The sequence below is a fragment of the Helianthus annuus genome, chromosome 2 (genome assembly GCF_002127325.2).
Source record: "Helianthus annuus cultivar XRQ/B chromosome 2, HanXRQr2.0-SUNRISE, whole genome shotgun sequence".
NCBI classification, from domain to species: domain Eukaryota; kingdom Viridiplantae; phylum Streptophyta; class Magnoliopsida; order Asterales; family Asteraceae; genus Helianthus; species Helianthus annuus.
In genome coordinates this window covers 152,059,782-152,087,505 of record NC_035434.2, presented here as the reverse complement: position 1 = coordinate 152,087,505, position 27,724 = coordinate 152,059,782, and the positions used below count along the sequence as shown (strand labels likewise).

At 34.5% G+C, this 27,724-nt stretch overlaps 1 protein-coding gene across 1 annotated transcript; it reads left to right on the top strand.

Annotated features, from left to right (window-relative positions):
- Positions 1-10,855: 10,855 nt before the first annotated feature.
- On the top strand, positions 10,856-16,624 carry LOC110867592 (UDP-glycosyltransferase 73C6-like). Its single transcript, XM_022116570.2, has 3 exons — positions 10,856-11,315; positions 15,387-15,763; positions 15,858-16,624. Exons 1-3 carry the CDS (start codon positions 10,910-10,912, stop codon positions 16,527-16,529), a joined length of 1,455 nt encoding a protein of 484 aa, XP_021972262.1. The 5' UTR covers positions 10,856-10,909; the 3' UTR covers positions 16,530-16,624.
- Positions 16,625-27,724: the final 11,100 nt, after the last annotated feature.

Below are 27,724 nucleotides of genomic sequence, written 5' to 3'. Positions count from 1 at the left end.
GCACGAGGCGTGTTCAGTCTTCTGTGTCCTTGGTTTTGCTTGGGAAGATGCTGTTGAGGGGTCGGGCATTCCACTTTTGTTCCTTTTCTTGTATTTATGTTAGATTTTGCTGTCTTTTTGCTTCTTTTGTTAATTTGAGCTCATTTAATCCTGAAAATACAAAAGGAAGACAAAAACACACTTTTTCCAACATTAGTACTAAAAAAGGGTTAGTTTTATGCCACATTTGATATAATTTATATGTTGCATTTTGCGCATATCAAATACCCCCACACTTGAATCTTTGCTTGTTCTCAAGCAAAACTCTTTATAATGTGGCTTTATTCACTCCCAAATGGAATGGGTAGAAGAGAAGGTTTTTGGGCTTGTCATAGAGTGTTGGGATTTCCAAGATTCTTTATTGAGGTTTTATTTTTATTTATTTACAATCCTATTCGACATGATGTATTAAGAACATTTTTAAGATAAATTACTTATTTGGGCATAACATACCTTTTTTTTTTTAAATCTCATATATATATACAAGTTCACATACCTCACGGGAGATCACTCAACACTCGGCCGAAGGTGTATTTTTTTAGTGAATCACTCGAGAGCGGCATGGAACTTACTTCTACCATAAGCTTGCCAAGCAATCAATCCTCCTCCTTTTTAACTATATACCTTTGTAAATATCAAGAGGACTTTATGGGTTTTTTTGGCTTGTGCTAAAGGTGGGTGGTTGGGTTAGTGGTTAGTAAAAAGGGCGAAAGGCGTAACAAACGTTGGTCTGAAAGACTTTTTTATTTTTCCTATTTTTATTTTATTTCGATGGGTTGTTCAAACAAAGATATTTGATAAACTTTGTTTGTTTGTTTAGCTTCATCGATTTTTTTTAAGGAAGTCATAAGAGAACCGAACGTTGTTACTAAAAAAAATAAAATAAAAAGGTTTAGGTGGGTAAAAAGGGTTGTTTTGGGTTAATAAATGAAAAGGTTTAGGCTCAAAGGGGTTAACTAGGGGGATTTTGGGTAGGTGGTAAAAAAAAGAAAAATAATGGTGTAGAATGAAAAAGGGTTAGTCCTAATGCCTCCATCATTTACTTACTCGGGTTTAAGTTGGTAAGGACCGGGAATGTATTGTTGTGGCAAGTTCTAGAGTCGTATGAACCAAGAGGCTATTCACACAAGAAACGAAAAATGAACATTTAGTGTAAAGATATATATATTTGTATGCTCGTTAAAGGCTCAAAACTCACTTTTGTGGGAAAAGGGTTTTTATGTGATCAAGTATATATAATCGTATTTTAACTAAGTTTGTCATGCCTTTTCATAATCTTCTTATGTTGGTTCTTTTTTATCACGACGCTATCGGTTGTAAATTTGTAAAAATATAACCTTATTAAGACTTGGATTCCCAGCTTAAACTTAGACAAGTAAAAAAATGAATTTTTTTGGAAAAAATGTGGGGTGATTAGCGGTTCCAATAGAGTTTTGTGTAATGCTTGTTATTAGGACTTGCAAAATTCAAGGTTTTAGCATCCCCCCCACACTTAAATTACACATTGTCCTCAATGTGTCCCAAAAATAAGTTTTTAGGTTGATTGAATGTGTAAAATAGTGTTAAAAGCAAAATTTTATGTTACTGGCAGTCTGGACACGGCCCCGTGCTGGGTGGACACGGCCCCGTGTTCAGGTGCCAGTAACGGAAACTTACAGAAGTTGGACACGGGGGCGTGTTGGCTGGGCAAATGACAACTTTTTCCATAGACGAGCTTATATGGGGTTGTGCCTATAGTGGTTTTATAAACAGTACGAAATGCCCATAAAGCATCATCTAATTTATCGGCCCATTCTTTTTTATTTAATCCTACGGTTTTTTCAAGTATTCGTTTTAAACCTCTATTAGTCACTTCGGCTTGTCCGTTTGTTTGAGGGTGATACGCTGTTGAGACCCGATGATAGACCCCATATCTTGTTAAGATTTTTTCAAGTTGATGGTTACAAAAATGGGTACCCCTATCACTTATTAATGCTTTAGGTGTTTCAAAACGAGAGAATAATTTTTTCAGAAATTTTACCACAACTCTTCCATCATTTGTTGGAAGGGCTTCGGCCTCGGCCCATTTAGACAAGTAATCAACTGCCACAAGTATACATTTGTTTCCTTTTGATGGTGGGAAAGGTCCCATGAAATTGAGTCCCCACACATCAAAAATTTCACAAACGAGAATGCCATTTTGTGGCATTTCATTTTTGGAAGAAATATTACTTGTTCTTTGGCAAGCATCACACGTTTTGACAAGATTTTTCGCATCTTTGTAAATGGCCGGCCAATAAAATCCTGAATCAAATACCTTCCGTGCTGTACTGGCAGCACCATGATGTCCTCCGTATGGACCTTCATGACAATGGCGGAGTATTCTTCTTGCTTCGTTCCCATGTACGCACCTACGGATGAGTTGGTCAGCACACATTTTGAAAAGATAAGGGTCTTCCCAAAAGTAATGCTTTACATCAACAAAGAACTTCTTTCTTTGGTGATGTGGCCATCCCTTGGTGACTATATCGCTAGCTAAGTAATTAGCATAGTCGGCATACCATGGTTCTTGTCTGTATTCCACCATCTCCAGGGACTCTATTGGGAATTTTTCGTTGATTTGTTCGTCCCTGGTTGCCTCTAAAGCTGGGTCTTCTAGGCGTGAAAGATGATCTGCTGCTGTGTTTTCTGCTCCTCTTTTGTCTTTGATTTCAATATCAAATTCTTGGAGGAGTAGAATCCATCTAATCAAATGGGGTTTGGCATCTTGTTCCTTGAAGAGGTATCGGATAGCTGCATGATCTGTATAGACTACAGTTTTAGAAGGAATAAGGTAAGAACGGAATTTATCAAAAGCAAATACCACGGCTAGTAATTCTTTTTCAGTAGTTGTGTAATTTTCTTGTGCATCATTAAGTGTTTTACTAGCATAATAAATTGGGTGGAAATGCTTTTCTTTTCTCTGCCCCAAGACTGCTCCAACAGCAAAGTCACTTGCATCACACATGATTTCGAAAGGTAGTTTCCAATCGGGCGCTATCATGATAGGTGCATTGACCAGCATTTCTTTGAGGGTTAGAAATGCTTGATTGCAATCCTTGTTAAAGATGAAAGGCGCATCTTTTTCAAGTAATTTTGTTAGAGGTCTTGAAATTTTTGAAAAGTCTTTGATAAACCGTCTGTAAAATCCGCATGCCCTAAGAAACTTCTGATTGCTCTAACGGAGGATGGTGGAGGTAATCGAGAAATTGTGTCAATCTTTGCTCGATCAACTTCCATTCCTTCGCTCGAGATCTTGTGACCGAGTACTATTCCCTCTGTTACCATGAAATGACATTTTTCCCAGTTAAGGGCGAGGTTAGTTTCCTCACATCGGGATAGCATTCGTTCGAGGTTATCGAGGCATTGGTCGTATGAATCTCCAAAGATAGAAAAGTCGTCCATGAAGACTTCCATTGTCTTTTCTATCATGTCATGGGAAATGGCCACCATGCAACGTTGGAAAGTTGCGGGGGCATTACATAGACCGAATGGCATGAGACGATAAGCAAAAGTTCCATAGGGGCATGTGAAAGTTGTCTTTTCTTGGTCTTCAGGTGCTATTGGAATTTGAAAGTAACCTGAAAAGCCATCCAAGAAACAGTAAAATTTATGACCGGATAGTCGTTCTAACATTTGATCAATGAAGGGCAAAGGAAAGTGATCCTTCCTCGTTGCTTCATTTAATCGTCTGTAATCTATACATACTCTCCATCCTGTGACGGTTCTCATTGGTATTAATTCATTATTTTCATTAGTTATTACCGTCATACCTCCCTTCTTTGGGACTACTTGGACTGGACTTACCCATGGACTATCGGAGATAGGATAAATAAGTCCGGCGTCAAGAAGTTTGATGACCTCGTTTTTAACCACTTCTTGAACATTTGGATTTACTCTCCTTTGTGGTTGTATCACGGATTTGTAATCATCGTTCATCAGAATTTTGTGTGTGCACATGGAAGGGCCTATTCTTTTTATATCTACAAGCTTCCAAGCGATCGTATTTTTATGTTTTTTCAAAAGTTTAATTAAGTTTTCTTTTTCTATATTATTTAGTTTAGATGAAATAATTACAGGAGAACCACCATCTTTGTCTAGAAAAGCATATCCCAAACCTTTTGGGAGTTCTTTGAGCTCAAGAGGTGGGTCTTTAGGAGACTCCTTATTTTGGGGCTCATCTAGATTAAGAACTTTAAAGGTTTGTTCTATGGCGACCTCTTCTTCAACAAAGTGGTCAACTTTTTCACTTGTATCAGGTGGCTCATCTTCATCTTCAATTAGGGGGTCATTATTGCCAAAAGGATATTTCATTGAACGCTCAATATCTATGCTCCTTTTGAATGCCCCTAGTTGAAGAGGTAGATTATTGGACTTCCGGTTTTTCAAAGCTTCATGAGTTTTTACAAAAGGTCTTCCCAACACTAGAGGAGCGTCATCGAGGATGATGAAATCGGTTGGAATAACCAATTGATTTGTTTGAACTAAGACGTCCTTCACTACACCGATTGACTTAATTACTCTCCGATTAGATAGAAAAATGGGTATTTGAAGTGGGGCAAAATCACTAATACTTAATTTTTCGAAAAGGTAATTAGGCATTATGTTAACACAAAGATCCTTATCAATGGTGATGTTACTAATAAATGAATTTTGAAAAAAACATGGAACCGGTGTAATGTTAATTTCAAAAGGGTCTTCTTTTATTAGTGAAGTTTGATCATTAGTTAACTTAACACTTACCATTTCTTCAATTTTCGCGTTAGTGTTTAGTTCCTTTAAAAACTTAGCATGAGTTGACACTAAACAATGGTTTTCAAAAGAAGGTGACAAGAGATTAATTTCTTCAAAATTAGACTCTTCTTGGATTTTAACGTTATCGGCCTCACCTCTTTCGTTGTTTAACTCATGTGTTGGTTTTTCACTTATTTGTTCTTCCATTTTTAACTCTTCAACTATCGTTTCTTTATTTAATTCTTCTCTTGCGCGGGACTCCTCTTCCCTTGCGCGAGATTCTTTTATGTAATGTTCGATAGTTTTAAGTTTTTCTACTATCCTCTCGGCTATGTCGGTGATAGAGTAAGGATCGGGATCCTCAAAGCTTGAATCCGGTTGTTCGATCCTTGGTTCCTCATAGTACCCATATGAAGTAGATGGTTCACACCATTGTCCTTCATTGTAAGCATATGATGGATAAGGGTCGTAATTCTGTTCTTCATAGTACTCATATGAGGTGGGTTGTTCACACCATGGTTCCTCATAATAAGTATATGAAGGTGGTGGCTCATATCTTGACTCCTCAAAGTATGAGTATGAAGGTTCATACCTTGGTTCATCAAAATATGAGTATGAGGGGCTAGGTTCATACCTTTGGTCTTCATAGGATGTGTATGAAGTTGATGGCTCGTACATGGGCTCCTCATAATAGTTGTATGAAGTGGATGGTTGAAATAAGTTACAACATTGTACCGAGTGCGGGTTACCACAATTAGTGCAATATTCTCTCATATAATCATCCTCCTCATAGGTGTAGTTGTAGCCTCCTGAGTATTGATCCTTAAGAATCACTCAGCAGACCACAACTGAGTCTCGGGACCAGAAAACAGAAACAAAGACGGAAACAGAGGCTGGACACGGCCCCGTGTTTGGTGAACACGACCCCTTGTTCAGGGTCTGTATCTGGGCGTTTTAATTAAAGTTACTGGTCTCGTTGAGCACGGGGGCGTGTTCAGTGAGCACGGCCCCGTGTTCAGACTTTGTATCTGGGTATCTAACTAAAAATATGCAGCACGGCCCCGTGTTCAGTGAACACGGCCCCGTGTTCAGGCTATTGTAAATGCAAACTAAACTAAAATGCAGAAAAATGTGCGCGCGTTTTAAAAAAGAAAGTTTTGAAAAACTGATTAGGCCATCGATTTTAAGCTTTCTTAAAATCCTTGTGTCCCCGGCAATGGCGCCAAAAACTTGATGTGCGTGAAGTGTGTTATAATTTGGACGTATATTTTAAGCCCTTTTTACACTTTTAGCCAAGTTTTAAATTTATAAAACACGATATTTACTAACACTAAACACACATATGGGCAAGTGCACCCATCGTGGACGTAGTATAGTGTTGGTAAGATATCGAGGTCGTCCAAGGACACAAGAGATTTTAGTACCGGTTTATCCTCAACGTCTAATCAAATCAAAATGTTAGAAAAAAGATTTTAAACTAAGAAAATAAAACTAACTAAAATGCTGAAAATAAAAATAAAAATAAAAACAGATAGACAAGATGAATCACTTGGATCCGACTCGTGTGTTAGTGTAACCTTTGATTATTTTCGCACTTTTGCACTTGTTTAAGAGATTATCTTAGTTATTGTAGTAGGCCCCTCTTTTGAAGGCGACGTTACCCTCAACCCAGTAGTTTGAGTCAGCAAGGATACAATCCTAAAGGGTCGGATTATTGAAAGATAATTAATTAAGTTATTAATGCATAATGTGGTAGGCCCCTCTTTTGAAGGCGACGTTACCCTAAGCTAAGTAGTCTGAGTCAGCAGGGATACAGTCTTAGATAGCTGGGTTAAATTTTTAATAGTAGTTTAACTTATGAGGGGATCAAAGAGTTTGGACCCCCGCCATCCAATACCTTTGGGTATTGAAGGAGGTCCTACTAAATTTGACCCGATCTAGAGTCTTCTAATGGTGCTAAGACGTTCCAGCAACTTGTAGGCTGTTCCGGAAACTTCCGGGCAACCCTAGATGCTTCTTTAGTGTTCCGGAATCTTCCGGAACTCGTGAAAAAAATTTGTATTTAGTCGGATCGTGACACTATGCCGCCCTTCACACAACTCATGACTGATGTGGCAATGCCCATTACAAGGGCAACGTTGGAGACGATGGACATACTAAAAGAAGCTTGTATTAAAGGGAGTATCTGATGGAGACATTTGGGGCCTATGTGAGGTTTTGGTTTTTAGTTTTTTTCTTTGTTTGGTTTTATTACAATTGGTGGTACATTAATGACCTCCACACTATGTTGTTTTAGTGACTTGTATACCATATTAATTTAGTAATTAGGTAAAATAACCAGGGTTTCAGAAGTGGTTAGACGCTTTGAGGTCGGTCGAATAGGGAGTTGCGACTTGCGAGTACTCAATCTAGTCAGAGAATACCCAGGAAGTATTCAGACATGGTAAATTATAATAACTAGTTGATTTTCCGCCCGCGCGTTGCGGCGGGGACCCAATTACTGCAAAACGCGTGTCAGCAACGACAAGTAGATACCTAATATCAAACGATAAATAAAAATGACGTGGTAAGTATAGTCACTTCGTCCTAAAAAAACGATTTTAAATAACCTAATATATAATAATAGGATCCACACGTCCTACATGTTGGAAATTCGGTTGTTTTCAGTTCAGTTATTACGGTGCTAACACGTTAAAATATGGATGAGCTCGGTACCGGTACCGACACCGAAAGTACCGATCCGGAAAATCATCGAAATTAGGTACCGACACCGAAAATGCTCGGTACAATACGGTATGGTATTTGAAGGTAAAAATCAATAAAGACAGGTATGTTGCTAGACCGGTGTTGAACCGAAAGTAACGATTCTGAAAACGCCAAAAGGTGGGTACCAAATTGGTACCGAAAATGATTTGGTATAGTAAATTTGGTACCGATACGATACTGGTTTGATTACAGGATTTGATACGATTTGCTCATCAATAATATAAATATTCAAGTTAATTTTACATGCTACAATTCATTCATTATAGATAGGCTTGTAAACGAACCGAACGTTCATGAACCGTTCATGAACTTGTTTGGCGGGAAGTTCGTTTATATTCGTTTGTTTAATAAACGAACGAACACGAACAAAAAATTTGTTCGTTTAATTAAATGAACGAACATGAACACACCTTGTGTTCGTTCATTTATGTTCGTGAACATTCTTTTATGTTCGTTCATTTATGTTCGTGAACGTTTGTTTATTTACATTCGTCTAAATTTTAATAAATACGTAAATAGTTATATTTATATAAATATTAGGTTTTCTAATTACTTATATAAATATAACTAATTAGTATATCTATGAACCCTTATTTACATGTGTTTTCGGATGAAATGTAATATATTAGACTTGTTTCTTCAATAATGTTAATTTAGGTTTATTCAAATATGTTCAGTTAATTTTTTTATGTTCATTTATGTTCGTAAACTGTTCGTTTAGGCTTTAAACGAACGAACATAAACGAACACGAACATGCCCGATTTCTTAATGAACGAACACGAACAAAAAATTGTGTTCAATTATATGTTCATGTTCGTGTTCGGTTAAAGTTAAATGAACGAACACGAACATGGTGTTCGTTCGGTTCGTTTATAGGCGTAATTACAGAAAAAGACAAAAAAGGAAACAAAAAAAGTTGTGTATATAAAACCTCATTCAAACGAAATACAGTTTACTTACTGTGTGTATGAAAAGTATTCTAAATGGTGCAATTACTTGCATTGCTACGTTGCTACAGGATTTGATTAGCTCGGTACCAACCGGTACCGAGAATACTGTTACCGAAATCTGCAAAGGTGGGTACCGGTATCGAATATACCTGGTACGGTACGGTTCGGTATCGGTCGGTACTGGTACGGCACCGATATTTGAGGGTAAAAACCGGTGAATACCGGTGTCGTACCGGTACCGAAAATACACCCTGTTTGGTAAATTTGGTATCGATACCGGTACCCGATACCATTTGCTCATCACTTTGTGATGTTACTATTCATTCAATTCTATTTTTAATATATAGGTAATTTTTCGAAAATTATATAGATGTCAAATATCATAATTTTACTAATATATATAACAAAATACGTGAATATCAATATAAATAAAAAATACATGTTTAAATACTAAAGTATTTTAAAAATTGATATTCATTCATTCGTTAATATTATAAACATAAAATTTATATTTTTTTAAAGTCAAACTCGTCCTGAATTGATAGACTAAATCCGATTCTATCCTAGATTGATCATTTTCGATGATTTCGAGTAATTAGACGAAGTTGAAAAAAAATCGTCTCGGCACCGTACCTTATAGTGATTATTCGGCGAGTGCTCGGCCGCTTGGATCGAGTACTGTATTATATTACAATATAAGGAGGACAAAAAGGTATGTTATATAATTTTAAGACTAATAAAACTTTCATAACATATAGTACAAGTCTTTCAAACATGTTGTCGATTTTTAAACCAAATTTCTCTCACGATTTTTTAAACGGTAGTGACTTTTTCATTCATTAATATGTTTTTTTAAAAATAAAACTAAACCATAAAAACGAGTATTTTATTCTTTTTAACTTAAGGGGGTTGGTTCCGGTACAAACCATATTTATCCTACAAACCGTAAAAACAGATCCTAGCACTTAAAAAAAGTTAAATTAGCACATACCAAAACAATACATACATAAAAGTAGCACTTTTGAATTATATTAGCACATGAAAATTAATCAAGATAATTGATTTTAGCACATATTTGAATGATATCAGCACTTTTCTTAATTAGCACATTGAAAATAAAAGAAAGATCCAAATAAAGAATTAATTGCTTGTTAGCATATTTATAGGGAATTCAATATAATTGATATTATTTAAGATATTATTTTATCATTTCTCTATAATTGGTTGGATGACACATGACAATTTTTAAATGGTTCTTACAGTTTGTATGCGAAATGTGGTTTGTATTTGATCCTACTCCTTAACTTAAGTATGATAATACTACAGCTTTTTTTTAAATTAACATATTACATGACTAATAGTGTCTATATTCTTCGCGGTATAGAATATTGAATTTTATACTTGCAAAAGATGTATGTGGCCGATGGGATGGATTTGTGAGATTTTGGAAACAAAGGCCAATTTGTACATGGCCCACCGTCGTCCCCACTTCTTTTTTTGAGCAGATCCGTATGTTGCTTGCCAAACTTACTTTCAACGTTTTTCTATTCTAAGCAACATTCTCACGTTTTGAGAACTTAAAAAAAAAAACATGACCACTTGATTGGTATAATGAATTAAAAATTGATTGAGTGTCTAATGAAAATATATAAGTTATAAAATTAATAATTAATTGTTTTTTATACTTACATAGGGTAAAGTTATTTTTATAAAGGCTCCTAAAATAAGAAGTGTACAAAAATAAAATGGATCGCAAAATATAACACAATGTCAAGCAAAAAATATAACACAATACCGAAGAATATAACACAATGTCGAAATAAAAACACACAGAGAGGTAAAAAAAATTCTAAAATCTAGAAGCTAAACATCTAAAAGCAAATACCTAAAATCTCATATCGTAGAGTTCGATAAAAGGGTTCTAATGCCGCTTGAATGAGATCAATCGGAGTCCATTTGATACCCTTCTTATGACTTCTTATTTTTAGGAGAGTTTCTATTTATCATAATCCTACTTACATAACTTAACATACATATTTCACACACTTTTACAAACTTTGAATTTGTTTTACAAAAGTATTCAACAAGTTATATCTAATTTATAAAGAACTCCACTTTTATAAACACACTTTGATAATTATAAAATATGTTTAATGATATATATAAACACACTTTAATAATTAGCGGCTCCATATATATATATATATATATATATATATATATATATATATTATATATATATATATAAATTATTAGTCAATAATTGTGTGGTATAGATGAATCTATCCATCCACCTTCAAATAAGTAGAAACTTCCACTATATATATTATCATTCACATTCATTCACTCCATCAGTCAGTCATACTAACAAACCAACCAATCAAACAAACAAACTCCAACTATGGGTTCAGAAGAATCAAGTGAACACAACCAGCTTCACTTTCTTGTTGTACCCATTGGGTCTCCAGGCCACTACATCCCCATCATTGACATAGCCAAGTTACTAGCACAACATGGTGTTAGAGTCACCATCATTAGCACCCCGGTCAACACCCGAAGATATGGTTCAGTTCTTGATCAAGCAATCCAATCAGGTCTGCCCATCCGTTTTATCGAATTCCCATTTCCGTATGCGGAGTTTGGCTTACCAGAAGGCTGTGAAAGTGTTGATGATCTTCCTAATTACGCATTGATCCCCGCGCTTACCAACGCCTATAATTCGTTGCAGCAAGAAGTTGAACACTATCTCGAAAAGCTTGATCGCATGCCCGATTGTATAGTAGCTGACTCGTTTATCCTATGGCCAGGTAAAACAAACGTACCCAATATAATCCTATTTATATCCGTAGGGTCTTTGAGGACTAAGGAGAGTGGATGACCTTTTTACTTTATTATTTTTGAAAATCTAATGTCATGTTAGTGTGTGACATTGTCTCTTTCAACCAATAAATTTATACTTATATTTTATTTGAACTTTATTTAATAATCTTTCTCTTTCTATACTAATAAATAAAAATCTTTCTTGTACACATGTCACTTTCTGGTACTTTCTTACCTTATTTTTCTATTTATCTCTCAATATTAAATAATATCTCTCATACTAAATAATAATAATAATTTTAAACAAAAATTATGAAGATGAAATTTAAAAAAAAATTACAACTCGTACAAACATTAATTTTAATAATATATATAACTACTTTATATTTATCAAATTCAATCTGTTTCATCTTTTTGAACGTTGAAATTCATCTGAATTGATACTGCTTCAAAAAATGTAGAATGTAGAATTTTTTACCAGAATTATATAGAGAGAAAATTTAAATTAGAAAAAATAATAATAATAACCTTGATAATCGATAATTACTTTATCTGTAATTATATAATATAACTGTTATAAAAATAATCATTTGAAACACCAATATGCAAGCTATCCATTCAAATAAATTATTATTATTTTATTATTATTATTTATTATTATTATTATTATAATAGTGGACATAGCTTACTATTTTATTACCCGTAATAATTTTCCTCTCTCTACTAATAAATAAAAATCTTTTTTGGAAACATGTCACTTTCTGGTTTTTTTCACCTTATTTTTCTATTTATCTCTCATATTAAATAATAATAATAATAATTTTAAACAAAATTTAGATAGGAATAAATGTTTGTTTTTCTATAAATAATTTTAAACAAAATTTAGATAAGGATAAATGTTTGTTTTTTTATATAATCATAAATGTCAAATCTAGACAATTTAGTTTCACCTTTGCAATATTGGGCGTACTGTAATAATTGGTTTAAACCCATCATTTATCGCACATTGCATCAACATTCAGAAAGAACACCATTTTTAAATATAACAATTCTATACTTCATTTAAAGAGAATTAAATTCTCGATTTTACGGTATAATTCATAAAAATGATGAAATAACGAGTTTTTTTTAAGATATCTCTTTTTTACTATTTATTATATAAAACTATATTTACGCAACCCGTGTAATACACGGGGTGCAAACCTAGTTAATTAATACATGAATATTACTTATTCTAACCAATAATAATAAAAAAAGTTAATTAGTAAATTTAGCTTGTGGATCAACCCCAACCCACACCACACTACCAAAAACTGACCCGAAATAAAGTTAACTTAGGGTGTAAGGGGCACTCCCCTAAGAGGGGAGTCCCCTCTCTTACGCATAACCAATCCTCGTGTGCCACGTCAACTCCCCTCTTAAACTCCCCTAACACCCTAAATTGATGGCGGCACTCCCCTCTTAGGTGACTTGGTTTTTTATTAAAAAAAAAGAAAAAGAAAACTTTTCATTGGTCCACTCCTCCCTCTCTCTCCTCCCTCTCTCCTCCCTCTCTTCGGTGACTTCCCACCGATTTCACTCCCCCAAACCACTCACCTAAGTGATGGCGGCGATGTTCCCCTTAGGTGAATGAGGTCACCGAATGGGGTCACCGAAGGTGCCCCTTACACCCTTACTCTTCTCATTATATACGAAGATGAAAGAAATCCTCAATAGCTGCAATAAAAAAGAATTAGAAGTAACTAAACATCACTATTTGGGTTCCACCAAGAACTTTATACTTATATTTTATTTTAACCTTTATTAATAATTAATTAATACATAAATATCACTTATCCTTAACAACAATAATAAAAAAATTAAATAATAAATGATTCAAATAATCAATTAATTAAAAAACATTATCTTTATTTAACATTAATGACCCTAAATAAATTAACTTTTTAATAATTAACTAATTTTTTTAACTTTGTTAATAATTCATTAATTAATAAATGATTTAATATTTCATTTATCAACCTCTACATGTGTAATAATTAGTTAAAAGAAACTATAATTTACATCTTTATAGAGAGGTTGATTACAAAGAATGCTACGTATCACTCTCTTATATATTAGTAATAAAATATTATATTTCTTATTTATTTATCAATCTCATAATAATTATAAACAACAATAATACTTTTAGAAAATTAATGATATTATATTTTCTAAAACTTATTTGTTTACAATAATATTTATTTATTCGTTCACTAGAGGTATCTAAATCAAAAGATCTATTATTATAATTAATGAAATAGATATATCTCCATGTTTTATAAAATTCTTCTTCTAAGTTTTTTTTTTTTTGATTATTTATTAGTTGTATCCAAATCCAAAGATATATTATAACTGATGATAAACCATATAGATATCAACCGTATATATTGCATTACGAGAAAAAAGATATGAATTTTTCTAACCTAATAATAATAAATAAAAAACAAAGTAAACTGTTATAATAAATAAATAAATAGTACAATAAAGTTCATTTGTTAAAAGACAAATTTTGATGGTTTTATGTGTTAATCGATTACGTTATATTTATCCAATTAGTGTAATGCAAGGGTTTGTTCAACCCGTGCAATACAAGAGTTTTTTTAAAAGATATAACTCTTTTTTATTACCTAACCAGGTTAGAACCCCGTGTAATACACGGGTTGAATAAATGTAATTTTATATACCAAATAATAAAAAAATATATCTTTAAAAACATCGTTTATTACACGGATTGAATAAATGTAATTTTATATACCAAATAATAAACAATATATCTTTAAAAACCTCGTTTATTATATGGGTCGAATAAATGTAATTTTATATATTAAATAATAAAAAAATTATATCTTTAAGAACCCCGTGTATTGTACGGGTTGAGTAAATTTAATTTTATATATTAAATAATTAAAAAAGTTACATTTTTAAGAAACTCATGTATTGTATGGGTTGAGCACATGTAATTTTATATATCAAACAATAAAAAGTTATATCTTTTTATATCTTTATAAACCTTTTGTATTATACGGATTGAATAAATTTAATTTTATATACCACATAATAAAAAAGTTATATTTTTAAAAACCCGGTGTATTACATGAGTTGCATAAATGCAATTTTGTATAGTAAATAATAAAAATATTATATCTTTAAAAAACCTCCTTTATTACACGGGTTGAATGAATCTAATAAAAAATTAATTTTTTAAAAAGCCGAACGAATATACTCGATATATGATGGATGGGGTGATTGCGGTGATGGTTCTTATAAATACCACGTAAACATAGTGAATACCGTATTTGAGTTGAGAGTTGAACATGAAAATAAAAGTATCGAACCAATAAACATTGATTAATGTTTTTGTTTACCCTTTATAAAGATTTTTGAAATAAATTCTACCCTTAACTACTTTAGTTTAATAAAATAAATAAATCATTTACATTATATTAATTTATATTTAGTGTACCTTTTTTTTTAATTTCAAGATAAATAATTTTGAAATCTAATAAATATTTCAAAATATTATATTATCTCCTATACGAATTGTTTAAATTTATATTAGATTTAATTTTATAATTATCTTTTAATTAATATTAATTATCTATAATTAAGTCGGAGAGAAAAATTAGATGGCTCCAATGAATGGCATGTGTCCCCACATTGGTTTCTTTTATTATATAGTTAGATTAGATTAGATTAGATATATAAAATTAAATTTATTCAGCCTGTGTAATACACGGGTTCTAACATAGTAAAGAACATAACAACACAAATAGCAAATATATATATATATATATATATATATATATATATTCGGTACTAATTCGGTACTCACTTTTTAAGGTTTTTGGAATTGGCACGAGTATTTGGGTTCATCTACCTTCGAATATTGTACCAAGCTCATCCGTCTATTTCTTTTCCCATCTCAATTTATTTTTTTATAAATACAAATATCATATAGTGTGGCTAGGCAAAACTAACCAAAAAGTTACTAAAATTACTAATTAGAATTCTATTGACAGGTGATACAACAAAAAAGTTTCAGATTCCAAGGGTTATATTTGATGGAATGAGCTGCTTCACACAGATGTGTAACCATGTTTTATACCAATCAAAGGTGTATGAAAATGTGGGCGAAGACTCCTTCGTTGTGCCCGGTTTGCCTGACCGGTTTGAACTAAAAAGATCCCAACTTCCCTCTGCATTAAACCCGAACCTTAAATATGCGAATGATTTTTTCGAAAAGCTTCGGGTATCTGAATCCGAAGCATATGGTGTAGTTGTAAACAGTTTTGAGGAGTTGGAGCAAGCATATGTTGATGAGTTTAAAAAAGTGAGAGGAGGTAAAGTTTGGTGCATAGGGCCATTATCACTATGCCATAACGATGAATCCGAGAAGGTCCTGTTAGCCGAGTTTATTATCTATTATCTTTTTTATTTAGTTATATATTAAGATAGTATTATACCAATATTGTCTGGTTGAATTGTTTCAGGTCCAGAGAGGTAACAAGTCGTCGATAAGCAAACACGAATGTCTGGAGTGGCTGGATTCTCAAGAAAGCGGGTCGGTGATCTATGTGTGTTTAGGAAGCATAAGTAGGGTTGAGCCTGAACAGCTCATAGAGCTGGCTCTAGGTCTAGAGTCATCTAACAAACCCTTCATTTGGGTGATTAGAGCAGGTCCCAACACAAAAAAGGTAGAACAATGGATTGATGAACAAGGGTATGCTGAGAGAACCAAAGATAGAGCTTTGTTGATCCATGGATGGGCCCCACAACTGCTAGTTTTGTCACACCATGCAATTGGAGGGTTTTTGACACATTCTGGTTGGAACTCAACTTTTGAAGGGGTTTCTGTGGGTGTTCCATTGATCACATTGCCTCTATTTCAAGAGCAGTTTTACAATGAGAAGCAAATTGTGCAAGTGTTAAGGATTGGAGTAAGTGTTAGGGATCAAAAAGTTGGTGAACACAAGTCTGGAATGGCGATAAAGAGTGAGGACGTTAAGAAAGCGATAGAGATGGTTATTGAAGGAGGTGAAGATATAAGAAAGAGGGCTAAAGAACTTGGTAAGATGGCGCGAAATGCAGTAGAAGAGGGAGGATCGTCGTACCGGAATATGACTCGATTGATCGAGGATATCAAGAACTATGCAAGAACTTGATAGGATGTTGGTCTAATCTCAAAGATTTTAGTGTGCTTGTTCTTTTTATGATTATGTACTACTATTCTCAATAAAGTTGAACTTTTTTTCGCGTTTCTTGTTACCAGCCAAGAAACTCGCAAACCCTCTAGCTGATGTGTTAAGAGACATGGTTCGTAGTCGCTAGGGTTATGAGGCTTGGGAAAAGAGGTTTATGTATGTTGTTTTACTTGAAACTTTGAAGTGTGACATTTTGGTAAAAGACTTATGATAGTGAGAAGATAGCTAATGGGTCTAATTTAAGTTATAACAATTTGGGGTGTTTATAAAAGCATTGAAATCGACGAATCACTTAAACCGAAACAAGTTAACCCGTTTGGCCAATTTCAGATCCAAATGGTTTGGTTTCGGAGGTTTACATATCCGGTTTAATGCTTTAGTTTGGAACTTGGGATCCAACATGTAAACTAACCATGACGTTATTAATTTTTTATTATTTATTTATAGTTTTTACATTTATTGTTATTAATTTTAATGATTTGAAAGAATTAGAAAATCGGTTCAAAGTGTCAAAACTATTTTGTAAATCCACTAAACTAGTTGGTCCGGCAGGGACGGAGCTACCTTACATCAAGGGGTAGCCCTGTAGTTATTTTCTAAATCCATTACTGATTTGTAGTTCCTTAAAATTGTGGTTAAAGAAAATCATAACTTCAAGTCATAATTAAATATTTTTGTTTGATAAAATAATTTTTGACTCTTAATAATGTGGACTTGCTTTTTCTTCCATTACTCATGTAAGTGGAACATGTGTTGTTGTTTTGTTTCCCCTGATTTTTTTTAAGAGACAAAGTATCTTGTTTGGTCATTTTCTTGAATTGAGCTCCAATCTACTGTTATATTCACATGTGGCTTAGTTTAGGTTTAGTTTAGGTTACATCAAATGTAAGACCCTTATTTTGATTATCGATTTTACATATAATTTTCACATATAAAAGATCGGTTTTACATATAATTTTCGCATATAAAAGCATTCATACGATTACATATATGTATGAAAATACAAGTTTTTTAAAACATTTTAAGAGTTAAAACATTTCAACATAATACATATATATCGTCGTTTAAAACGTGACAACGAAACGTAATGCGGAAGCTTGAATCTTGATTGTGTTTGGTTCTTCATTGAGCTTGATCGTCATCCGGTACATCTAGGCAAACCTACATTTCATAAATCATGAAATGAGTTAGTCATACGAAATTTATAACGTGTCTAATCAAGTCCGAATGCCAAAACGAACAAGAAAACAATTTTTGCCAGCTATTAAGCCCCTCACGGGGCGCAACCAGTTTCACTTAATGTCTTCGCGGGGCGCGAGAGCCCTGGCGGGGCGCAACAGCCCTATTTCGACAGAAAGTTTGATGGTGGTGCTGCATATTCCCAGCTTTGCATATTTTTACCAATTTGATCACAACTTTCTAACTTTTTGTCCGTTTTACGATCCGTTTCTTCCTACGTGATCGTAATTCGATTCTCCATCATATTGAGTCAAAATCCGACATCTGAATTAATATAATTTTAGATTTTAAGCTCTCGGCTTAAAATCCAATTATTAGACTTTTGACCCGTTTCATGACTTATTAAACAAACATGTTTCTAAATCATCAAAAAGCATATACCAACGTATTTAACTCAAATCCATAACAACTAATATTACCGACCATTACCCAAGTTATGCGCGTAATTCATTTTGACCCGTTAAGAGAATTTATGTCACACCCCAACCGATGGCGGAAACATCGGGGCATGGCACTGAGCGAAACAGATTGTCCAGGAGAAATCCATAACAACTAATATTACCGAATATTTAACTTTTAAGTCCCATACCAAAACATATCCAGCAAAATAATTATTACATACATAGTATCTCAAAGACAATAAATTGTTTCGACAACTCAGAATTTAAATTGTTTGTTTCTAGACCCATCCTATCTTGATTCCGCAAAAGATAGCAAGCAAGCACAGCATCCTAAACACCTGTCACATACGTTAAAATAGAGGTCAATACACATAGTATACAGGTGAGCATACAAGTTTAGTAGTATAGTAGATAGCGAAAATCGTTTACGCATAACCAGCATGTAACATGTAGCAAAGTGAAGCATGTAGGTTATCGACAATGAAATATGCACAGACGTGACTGCGAGTTGTAGAATGCGCAACACATATCACCACTGTGATACGTGAAGAAAGGCCTTTAACAACCCCTGTCCACAATAGGTGTTGAGTCCAAACTATAGTACTATCGTTGCTAAGGTGTCAGGTAACAATCACTGTGTAAACATAATATACAAGCATTTATCGAGTAACACGTATAACATGCAATAACGGATAGCGTATAAAAGTGTTTGCGTTGTGTTCGATTGTGATTTGAATAAGTAACATATGTAACACCCAAAAGTGCGTAAAGCAAAAAGGGATCGAGTATACTCACAGATTGGGTTTAATAATTAAACACTCTCTTGGATTGAAGGGAGCGCTGAGAGATTAGCCTGAATAGTTAACGATAACATAAGCGAAGAACGACGCGTTAAACAATGCAAGTGAGACAAGTGACGAAAGGTCATCCGAACGGATGACAATCCGAATGGATGGTCATTCGATCGAATGACAATCCGTTCGGATGGTCATCCGGTCAGATGGCCATTCGGTCGGTTGACATTTGTTTGGGATAGATGTGTTTATGTATGATGGCTTTGAAGTTTTCGTTGTAGTATTTTAAAAACAGAGAAGTATCTCTACCTTTCAGGTCGTTCGATCGAACGGTCATTCGATCGGATGGCGATCCGTCAAGCGAGACATTTATTGGAGAACAAGTTCACAGCAGGATGGCCTTTCGATCGGATGATCTTCCGATCGGATGGCATTCCGTTAGAAACTGTTGATCTTTGAAAATTAATAAAAAAGTTTAAGTGCTGAAACCATGAGTTAATCCGATCGGATTGTCGTTCGATCGGATGGCAATCTGTCACACCCCAACCGATGGCTCTGATACCAATCTGTCACACCCCAACCGATGGCGGAAACATCGGGGCATGGCACTGAGCGAAACAGATTGTCCAGGAGAAATCCATAACAACTAATATTACCGAATATTTAACGTTAAGTCCCATACCAAAACATATCCAGCAAAATAATTATTACAGACATAGTATCTCAAAGACAATAAATTGTTTCGACAACTCAAAATTTAAATTGTTTGTTTCTAGACCCATCCTATCTTGATTCCACAAAAGATAGCAAGCAAGCACAACATCCTAAACACCTGTCACATACATTAAAATAGAGGTCAATACACATAGTGTACATGTGAGCATACAAGTTTAGTAGTATAGTAGATAGCGAAAATCGTTTAGGCATAACCAGCATGTAACATGTAGCAAAGTGAAGCATGTAGGTTATCGACAATGAAATATGCACAGATGTGACTGCGAGTTGTAGAATGCGCAACACATATCACCACTGTGATACGTGAAGAAAGGCCCTTAACAACCCCTGTCCACAACAGGTGCTGAGTCCAAACTATAGTACTATCGTTGCTAAGGTGTCAGGCAACAATCACTGTGTAAACATAACATACAAGCATTCATCGAGTAACACATATAACATGCAATAACGGTTAGCGCATAAAAGTGTTTACGATGTGTTCGATTATGATTTGAATAAGTAACGTATGTAACACCCAAAAGTGAAGTAAAGTAAAAAGGGATCAAGTATACTCACAGATTGGGTTTAACAATTAAACACTCTCTTGGATTGAAGGGAGCGAAGAACGACGCGTTAAACAGTGCAAGTGAGACAAGTGACGAAATGTCATCGAATGACAATCTGTTCGGATAGTCATCCGGTCGGATGGCCATTCGGTCGGATTGACATTCATTTGGGATGGATGTGTTTGTGTATGATGGCTTTGAAGTTTTCGTTGTAGCATTTTAAAAACAGAGAAGTATCTCTACCTTTCAGGTCGTTCGATCGGACGGTCATTCAATCGGATGGCGATCCGTCCAGCGAGACATTTCTTGGAGAACAAGTTCACAGCAGGATGGCCTTTCGATCGGATGATCTTCCGATCGGATGGCAATCCGTTAGAAACTGTTGATCTTTGAAAATTAATAAAAAGTCAAAGTGTTGAAACCATGAGTTAATCCGATCGGATTGTCGTCCGATCGGATGGCAATGCGATCGGACGACAATCCGTCCAACAGTCTGATCGTTTTTGAAATTTGTTAAGTTTTGAGAGTTTTGCGGTTTGATCGAGATGGTATGACAACGTGTTAAACAACGGAACCTCGTCAAGTCCAAGTCATTCGACCGAAGTGAGAATCACCCCAGTCTGATCAGTTATCGTTCGTGATGGTGGTTCATGTTCATCCCGTAAATCGGTTATCTCGTTGATAGGAAATCAGATCTCAGACCGACACTTCACTAAAAACGAGTAGAAAGCCTGAACGAGCTCCGATTCTATCGGTTTTGAGTGCATTGAGTGTTAAAGAGTTGAAAGAAAGTTACGAAACCATCTTTCAATCCTTTTAAACTTGAAAATGTTTAGATCTAGGTGAAAATAGAGTTTAATCATGTGGAAATCCTTTGGATCTGAGTTGTTCTTGGTGGAATGAGGCCAAGTTTTGAAGTTCATAAGAACTCCATGATGATATCACCCTAAGACATCTCAAATCCGCTGATTTCACGGTTAAAAGTTAAGATTCAAAGGAGAAAATGATGAAGAAGTGTGTGTAGATGATAGATGTACAAGATTGGTAGGGGTGAGCGTATAACCGAAATAACCGAACCGAAACCGAAATAACCGAAATTACCGAACCGAAAATAACCGAACCGAGCCTTAACCGATGGTTCGGTTATCCGTTTTTATAATAACCGAAAAAATCGGTTCGGTTACGGTTAAGCCCATTTTACCGAACCGATTTATCCATAACCGAACCGATTGGCCCAATGCATATTTTTGTGATTATATTTATATCTAGTCCTAAGTTTTTAAGAAGCCCATTGTTTTTAGACCCAAGTTACTAAGCCCGTTTTACATTAATAAAAAACAAATGTCAACTGTAGGTCCATTACACTAATAAACAAATGAAAGTGAAAACCAATTCAAACCCTAGATCATAATAATACGTATCGTCATTCTGGTTCTCCCGCTCAAAGAAGACGACGCTACAACTTTCCGGCTCTGCTCATACGATCTCGGTTCTACTGGACGCTGCTTCTCTGCTCGACGTCGCTTCTCTGCTCGACGTTGCTTCTCTCTGTAAGTCTATGTTCTGTTCTTATAAAAATGGTTAACAGGTCGATCGATTGAAACTTATATACGGTTACTGGTTAGTATAATTTGTTCTGTTCTATACATATGGTTGTAAAAGGGTACGAGATTTTATTGATGGAAATTCTTAAATTTAACATATCTACTGAGTATAATTTGCTCTTGAAATTCACTTTGATTTTTGATAGAAATTCTTAATGGTAGGCTGGTAGCTATTATTAATAAGAGATTTTATTCTTTACAGTAGCTATTCATGAAATTCATTTTGACTTTTTTTATGCAAATTTGAAGTTAACAGTAGGTTTAAACTACCAGGTTATAAAGAATGGAGAACAATATGAATGAAAAAATTAACTATTTAAATGCTTATAAGGGTATTTGTTTTGTAAATCTGTGTAAATGTAGATGGAAGAATCGAGTAGCGCGACACCTGATGTTGATGTAACTAAAGAAACATTGAACGAACCAGTTGATAGTGTTGATAAGCAAAACACGGAACAAGAGAACAATGAAGGTGGTAGTAAAAGATCATTCGTGTGGGATCATTTTACATTTGATAAAGTTTCTCAGAAAGCAAAATGTTGTTATTGTTTAAAATGGATGGCAGCCGGTTCTAAAACAAATGGTACGAGTCCCTTGTGGTATCATTTGTTGAGAGTATGCCACAAGTCACCACTTTATAAGAAGGCTGATTTAAAACAATCTAAATTGAGCTTTAAGCCTAAAAGTTCAGGGGAAGGCATTGGTAGCTTGGCTTCTCATTCTTTTAGCCAAGAAAAATGTAAAATCTCTCTTGCTCGTATGTGCATAAAAGATAATCAACCGTTTAGTAACGTTGATGATGAGGGATTTAGAGAATTCGTATGGGATTTAAATCCTATGTTTAAGTTTCCTTCTAGATGGACAGTAGCTAGGGTTTGCTTGTCGGTGTACCAAGAAGAGAAAAAGAAACTAAAACAAATTTTAAGAGGTCAGACTGTATCTCTTACAACCGACACATGGACATCCGTTCAAAACTTTAATTACATGTGTCTTACCGCACATTGGGTTGATGAAGATTGGGTTTTGAGGAAGAAAATTCTAAACTTTTGTCAAATAGCAAATCATAAGGGTGAGACAATAGGAAAACTTGTTTATCGTTGCTTACAAGATTGGGGCATTGATAGGGTTTTTACGGTAACCGTTGATAATGCTTCATCAAATGATGGAGCAATTAAGTTTTTAAAAAGAATGCTTAAAGGTCCTCATTCCGTGTTAGATGGAAAATATATGCATTTGAGATGCAATGCTCATATCATAAATCTTGTTGTCAAGGATGGTTTAGAAGAACAAGTTGATTCCATAGCTAGGATTCGAAATGCGGTAAGATATATAAGATCATCTCCTTCTAGGTTTATAACCTTCAAAGATTGTGTTGAGAATGAAAAGATTGATTCTAAAAGGAAACCATGTCTTGATGTGAATACTCGATGGAATTCAACTTTCTTAATGTTGGAAACGGCACTTAAGTTTTCAAAAGCATTTGATAGGTATTTTTTAATATTTTGTCGCAAAATTTTATTTGCTTTGTCTGATACTAATTATCTAATATCTTATGATGCTATATGTTTTTTTTTTGTTAATAGGCTTCAAGATGTGGATATCAATTATAGAACATATTTTCATAATGAAGTCGCCGATGAAGAGACGAGTACAAGGAAAAGAAAAAAAAGTGATAGAGTTTTGGGGGCACCCGATGAAGAAGATTGGGAAAATGCGAGGTACATTATCTTTTAACCTTTTATTGTAATATATATATAAAGAGATAGAGCCTATTTATGATCCAAGTTCCTTTTTTTATTGTATATGTATTATAATATAGTTGAGATGTTATTGTTTTAGGCTATTCATGGAATTTTTGAGGATATTTTTTGATGTGACAAAGAAGATATCGGGGTCTAAATATGTGACCGCAAATTGGTTTTTTGTTGAGCTTTCCAAAATGCACTCAAGTATAGCAAGTATGTGTTTAAGTATTGATGAGAAGAAGCGAGCCATGGGTTTGTCTATGAACACAAAGTTTGAGAAGTATTGGGATAATTTAGACAATATTAACCATTTGTTGTATGTGGCACTTGTTTTAGACCCACGGAATAAGATGTCTTATCTTGGTTATTCTTTAAGTTTGATACATGGCAAAGGTTCCATAAAAATCAAGCTAATCAAGGAGCTAGTGAAAGAAACATTAATGGAGTTGTTTGATCATTATAAACTAAAGGTAGCTAAAACAAAGGAGCGACAAAGTACTTCGTCATCCTCGCGTAATTTGGTTGATGATGTTGGGTATGTTGACTTAGAAGATGGTTACAAGAAGTATTTAGAGGAGGAACGTGAAGAAGTTCTTGATGATCATGAAGTAGAAATTTATTTACGGGATGGAACGGAAAAAAGAGAGGAAACATTTGATGTTTTAGTTTGGTGGAAGGCAAATAAGATTAAGTTCCCTGTTCTCTCTGAAATTGCTAAGCATGTTTTAGGAATGCCGATCTCGACTGTTGCATCCGAGTCGGCTTTTAGCACCGGTGGTAGGGTGATTGATAAATATAGGAGCTCTCTTACTCCTAAAACTGCAGAGGGATTGATTTGTGCCCAAGATTGGTTACGGTCTACACCAAAAGATTTGCAAGATCTTTATGTGCATGGTGAACAACTAGAGGTGTTGGTTGATGCTTTGGAGAATATGGAAATTGGTAATAACATTTTTAATTTACATGTTCTTATTTTTACTCAGATATTAATTATTTATGTGCGCTTTTGTAGATTGCATACCCGGAAAGAAAACGCCCAAAGACTCGATTGCTGAAGATGATGAAGATGAAGATTGGGACTAACGTCTAGAAGTAGAACTTTTAGCGTTTTTGGTTTAAAACTTTGCTAACTTTAAAACTCTAGCCACTTTTTTGTATTGTTGTGGCTTCACGTAACACGTGCCTACTTTAGATTTTCGGGTTAACATTATGATGCTATTTTGTTGGATTTAAACCCTTATGTTGGGTTGTATAACATTTGCTTGTCTAGTTAGCTGTTATCTTGCTAATTGTTTAAGTTGCATTTTGTTTATGCTTTAGTTGTTAATGAAGATCCTTGTTACTTTCATGTGGGCTGTTAGTTTTTTTGAATTGTATTTGTATCATTCAGAGCTTCCCAACAAGTCAACAACAACTTACACAAACTATAAAAAATTAAAAAATAAAAATTGAAAAATTAAAACAATAAAAAAACGGTTATTTAACCGTAACCGAACCGTAACCGAACATTAACCGAAAATTAACCGAATTATCCGAAACCGAAATAACCGAACCGATCGGTTAAGGATATGTAATGACCGATCATATCGGTTTCGGTTACGGTTACGGCTCAAAACCGAACCGAACCGAACCGTGCACACCCCTAAAGATTGGAGTCGAAAACTTAAAAGAATTGCGAGAAATCAAGAGAAAAGAGGGCTTGAGCATGTTGATCGGAAGAGAGAGCTGTCACATCACTGTTATGTGACAGGGGTATTTACAGGTTGCCAAAAGAGGAAAGTGTGCACATGTGACGGATCGGATGGCACATCGATCGGATGGCCATCCGATCGGATGGTCATCCGAACAGATGACCATTCGATCGAATGGTCATTCGATCGAAGTGGTCCGGCGAGTTAGGTTTCGGCGTTTCGTTTCGCTTGTTGAGCGTTGCGATGCGTTTAAGCGAGTGTTGATTAAGTGATACGATAGATTTAATTAATAGTCACACATATACTATATCTAACATATAGTCATCATAAATAAACTTGCGTTTAGCGTTTGCGATTATATTGCGTCGCGATAGAGTTGCGATTGCGTTTTCGATTAAACATCACAAACATAATGTAAACATGCACAAGTAACACATAATTAGCACACACACACGTAAAACAATATGCAGAACCTATAAATCAAGTTGCGATTACCATGCGATTAGCGATTAAACATGCGATTAAACCTCGATTTTGTTATAGATACTCCACATAATACAACTAAAGCAAACAATTAATAGAGTTCGATTACAAGTCATGGTGTACAGTCAATAGTTAAGTATGGAGTGACAGATCGCAATTAGTAATCTTTTCTTCCTTTGACTTTGATTTTGACTTGTTCTTTGACTTTCGAAACACGAGGTGTACAATTTAGGCATTTCAACTTAAGTCTCGCTCTTCCTTTTCATATGTCTCATTTCCACATTAAGATATGTACTTATCTTCTACCACAACCATATTTGTGGTGGATTTATTATAGTAAGCTTTTTATTCCGAGTTCTACCCCTCGGTTCGTCAATTTACGGAAAAGACTCGTTTCAAGGCATTTGACCAAAAAGGTTTATACCTTAAACTTTTACTCTTATCCAAACGACTTACTCAATCATAAAACTCATTTTCAAACAACCCTTAAGGGTCGTTTGCCCAGTTTATCGTTCAAGGGCGTTTTGGTCAACTTTGGCCATTCTTTTACGATGTAGGACTTTTAATAACATGTTTGACCAAAATCACACATTTTAGCTATAATCTTGTTAAAAAATCATTATGTTTCTAAAAACGCAATGACTATAATTTAAATTCCTAGGTTTACCTATTAAGGTACCCAATGTCCATTCTTGACTTCGTTTAACTCTCATCGAACCTTAAGTTCTCAATGAGAAGTTGACCTAATACTCATACCTGGCTCGCGTCAAAGTATTGACTCGTTTTAATACCTCATCAAATAAGTTGCTAGTTAATAGCAATGCATATTCCATCCGCTACTCACCCTATGGTCATAATACTCGACAAATAATGGTTAGTCGATATCGTCAAATGGTGATATCATCACCTTTGGACCAGTTTGGTCTAAATGACCGTTTATCTTTGCGAGATGATATTTATTTACCATCTCATTCATATAACTCGTTCTGGTTTATATCGTACGATCATATTACTTAAAATTTAATTTCTTAATTCTTTTTTACTCATCGTGGCTTACGCCGTAGAGCGACTTTTTCAAAGACAAATGTTTGTCCCTTAACTCGCAACCAAATTACCATATTGCCCTTTTTAACCATCGAACATGGTTTCTTATCATTTTCACTTGTTCCGACCCGATTCGTGTCGGAACATCATATTTCAAACATTAGCTTATCATATTCATGACCCTTATAATAAATAAGCATTCTATAAAAAAGGTGTAAGCTTTACTTACCTTGCAGTAGAAGAAGGAGGATCGCCGTACCGGAATATGACTCGATTGATCGAGGATATCAAGAACTATGCAACAACTAGATAGGATGTTGGTCTAATCTCAAAGATTTTAGTGTGCTTGTTCTTTTTATGATTATGTACTACTATTTTCAATAAAGTTAGAACTTTTTTCGCGTTTCTTGTTACCAGCCAAGAAACTCGCAAACCCTCTAATGGATGTGTACAGGATCCATGGCTCGTGTCAAGAGACATGGTTCGTAGTCGCTAGGGTTTGGGAAAAGAGGTTTATGTATGTTGTTTTACTTGAAACTTTGAAGTGTGACATTTTGGTAAAAGACTATGATAGTGAGAAGATAGCTAATGGGTCTAATTTAAGTTATATCAATTAGGGGTATTTATAAAAGCATTAAAATCGACCGAATCGCTTAAACCGAAGCAAGTTAACCCGTTTGACCGTTTTCAGATCCAAATGGTTTGGTTTCGGAGGTTTATATATCCGATTTAATGCTTTAGTTTGGAACTTGGCCGTTTTCAAGGTGTTATTATTTTTTTATTATTTATTTATAGTTTTCACATTTATTGTTATTAATTTTAATGATTTGAAAGAATTAGAAAATCAGTTCAAACTGTCAAAATTGTTTTGTAAA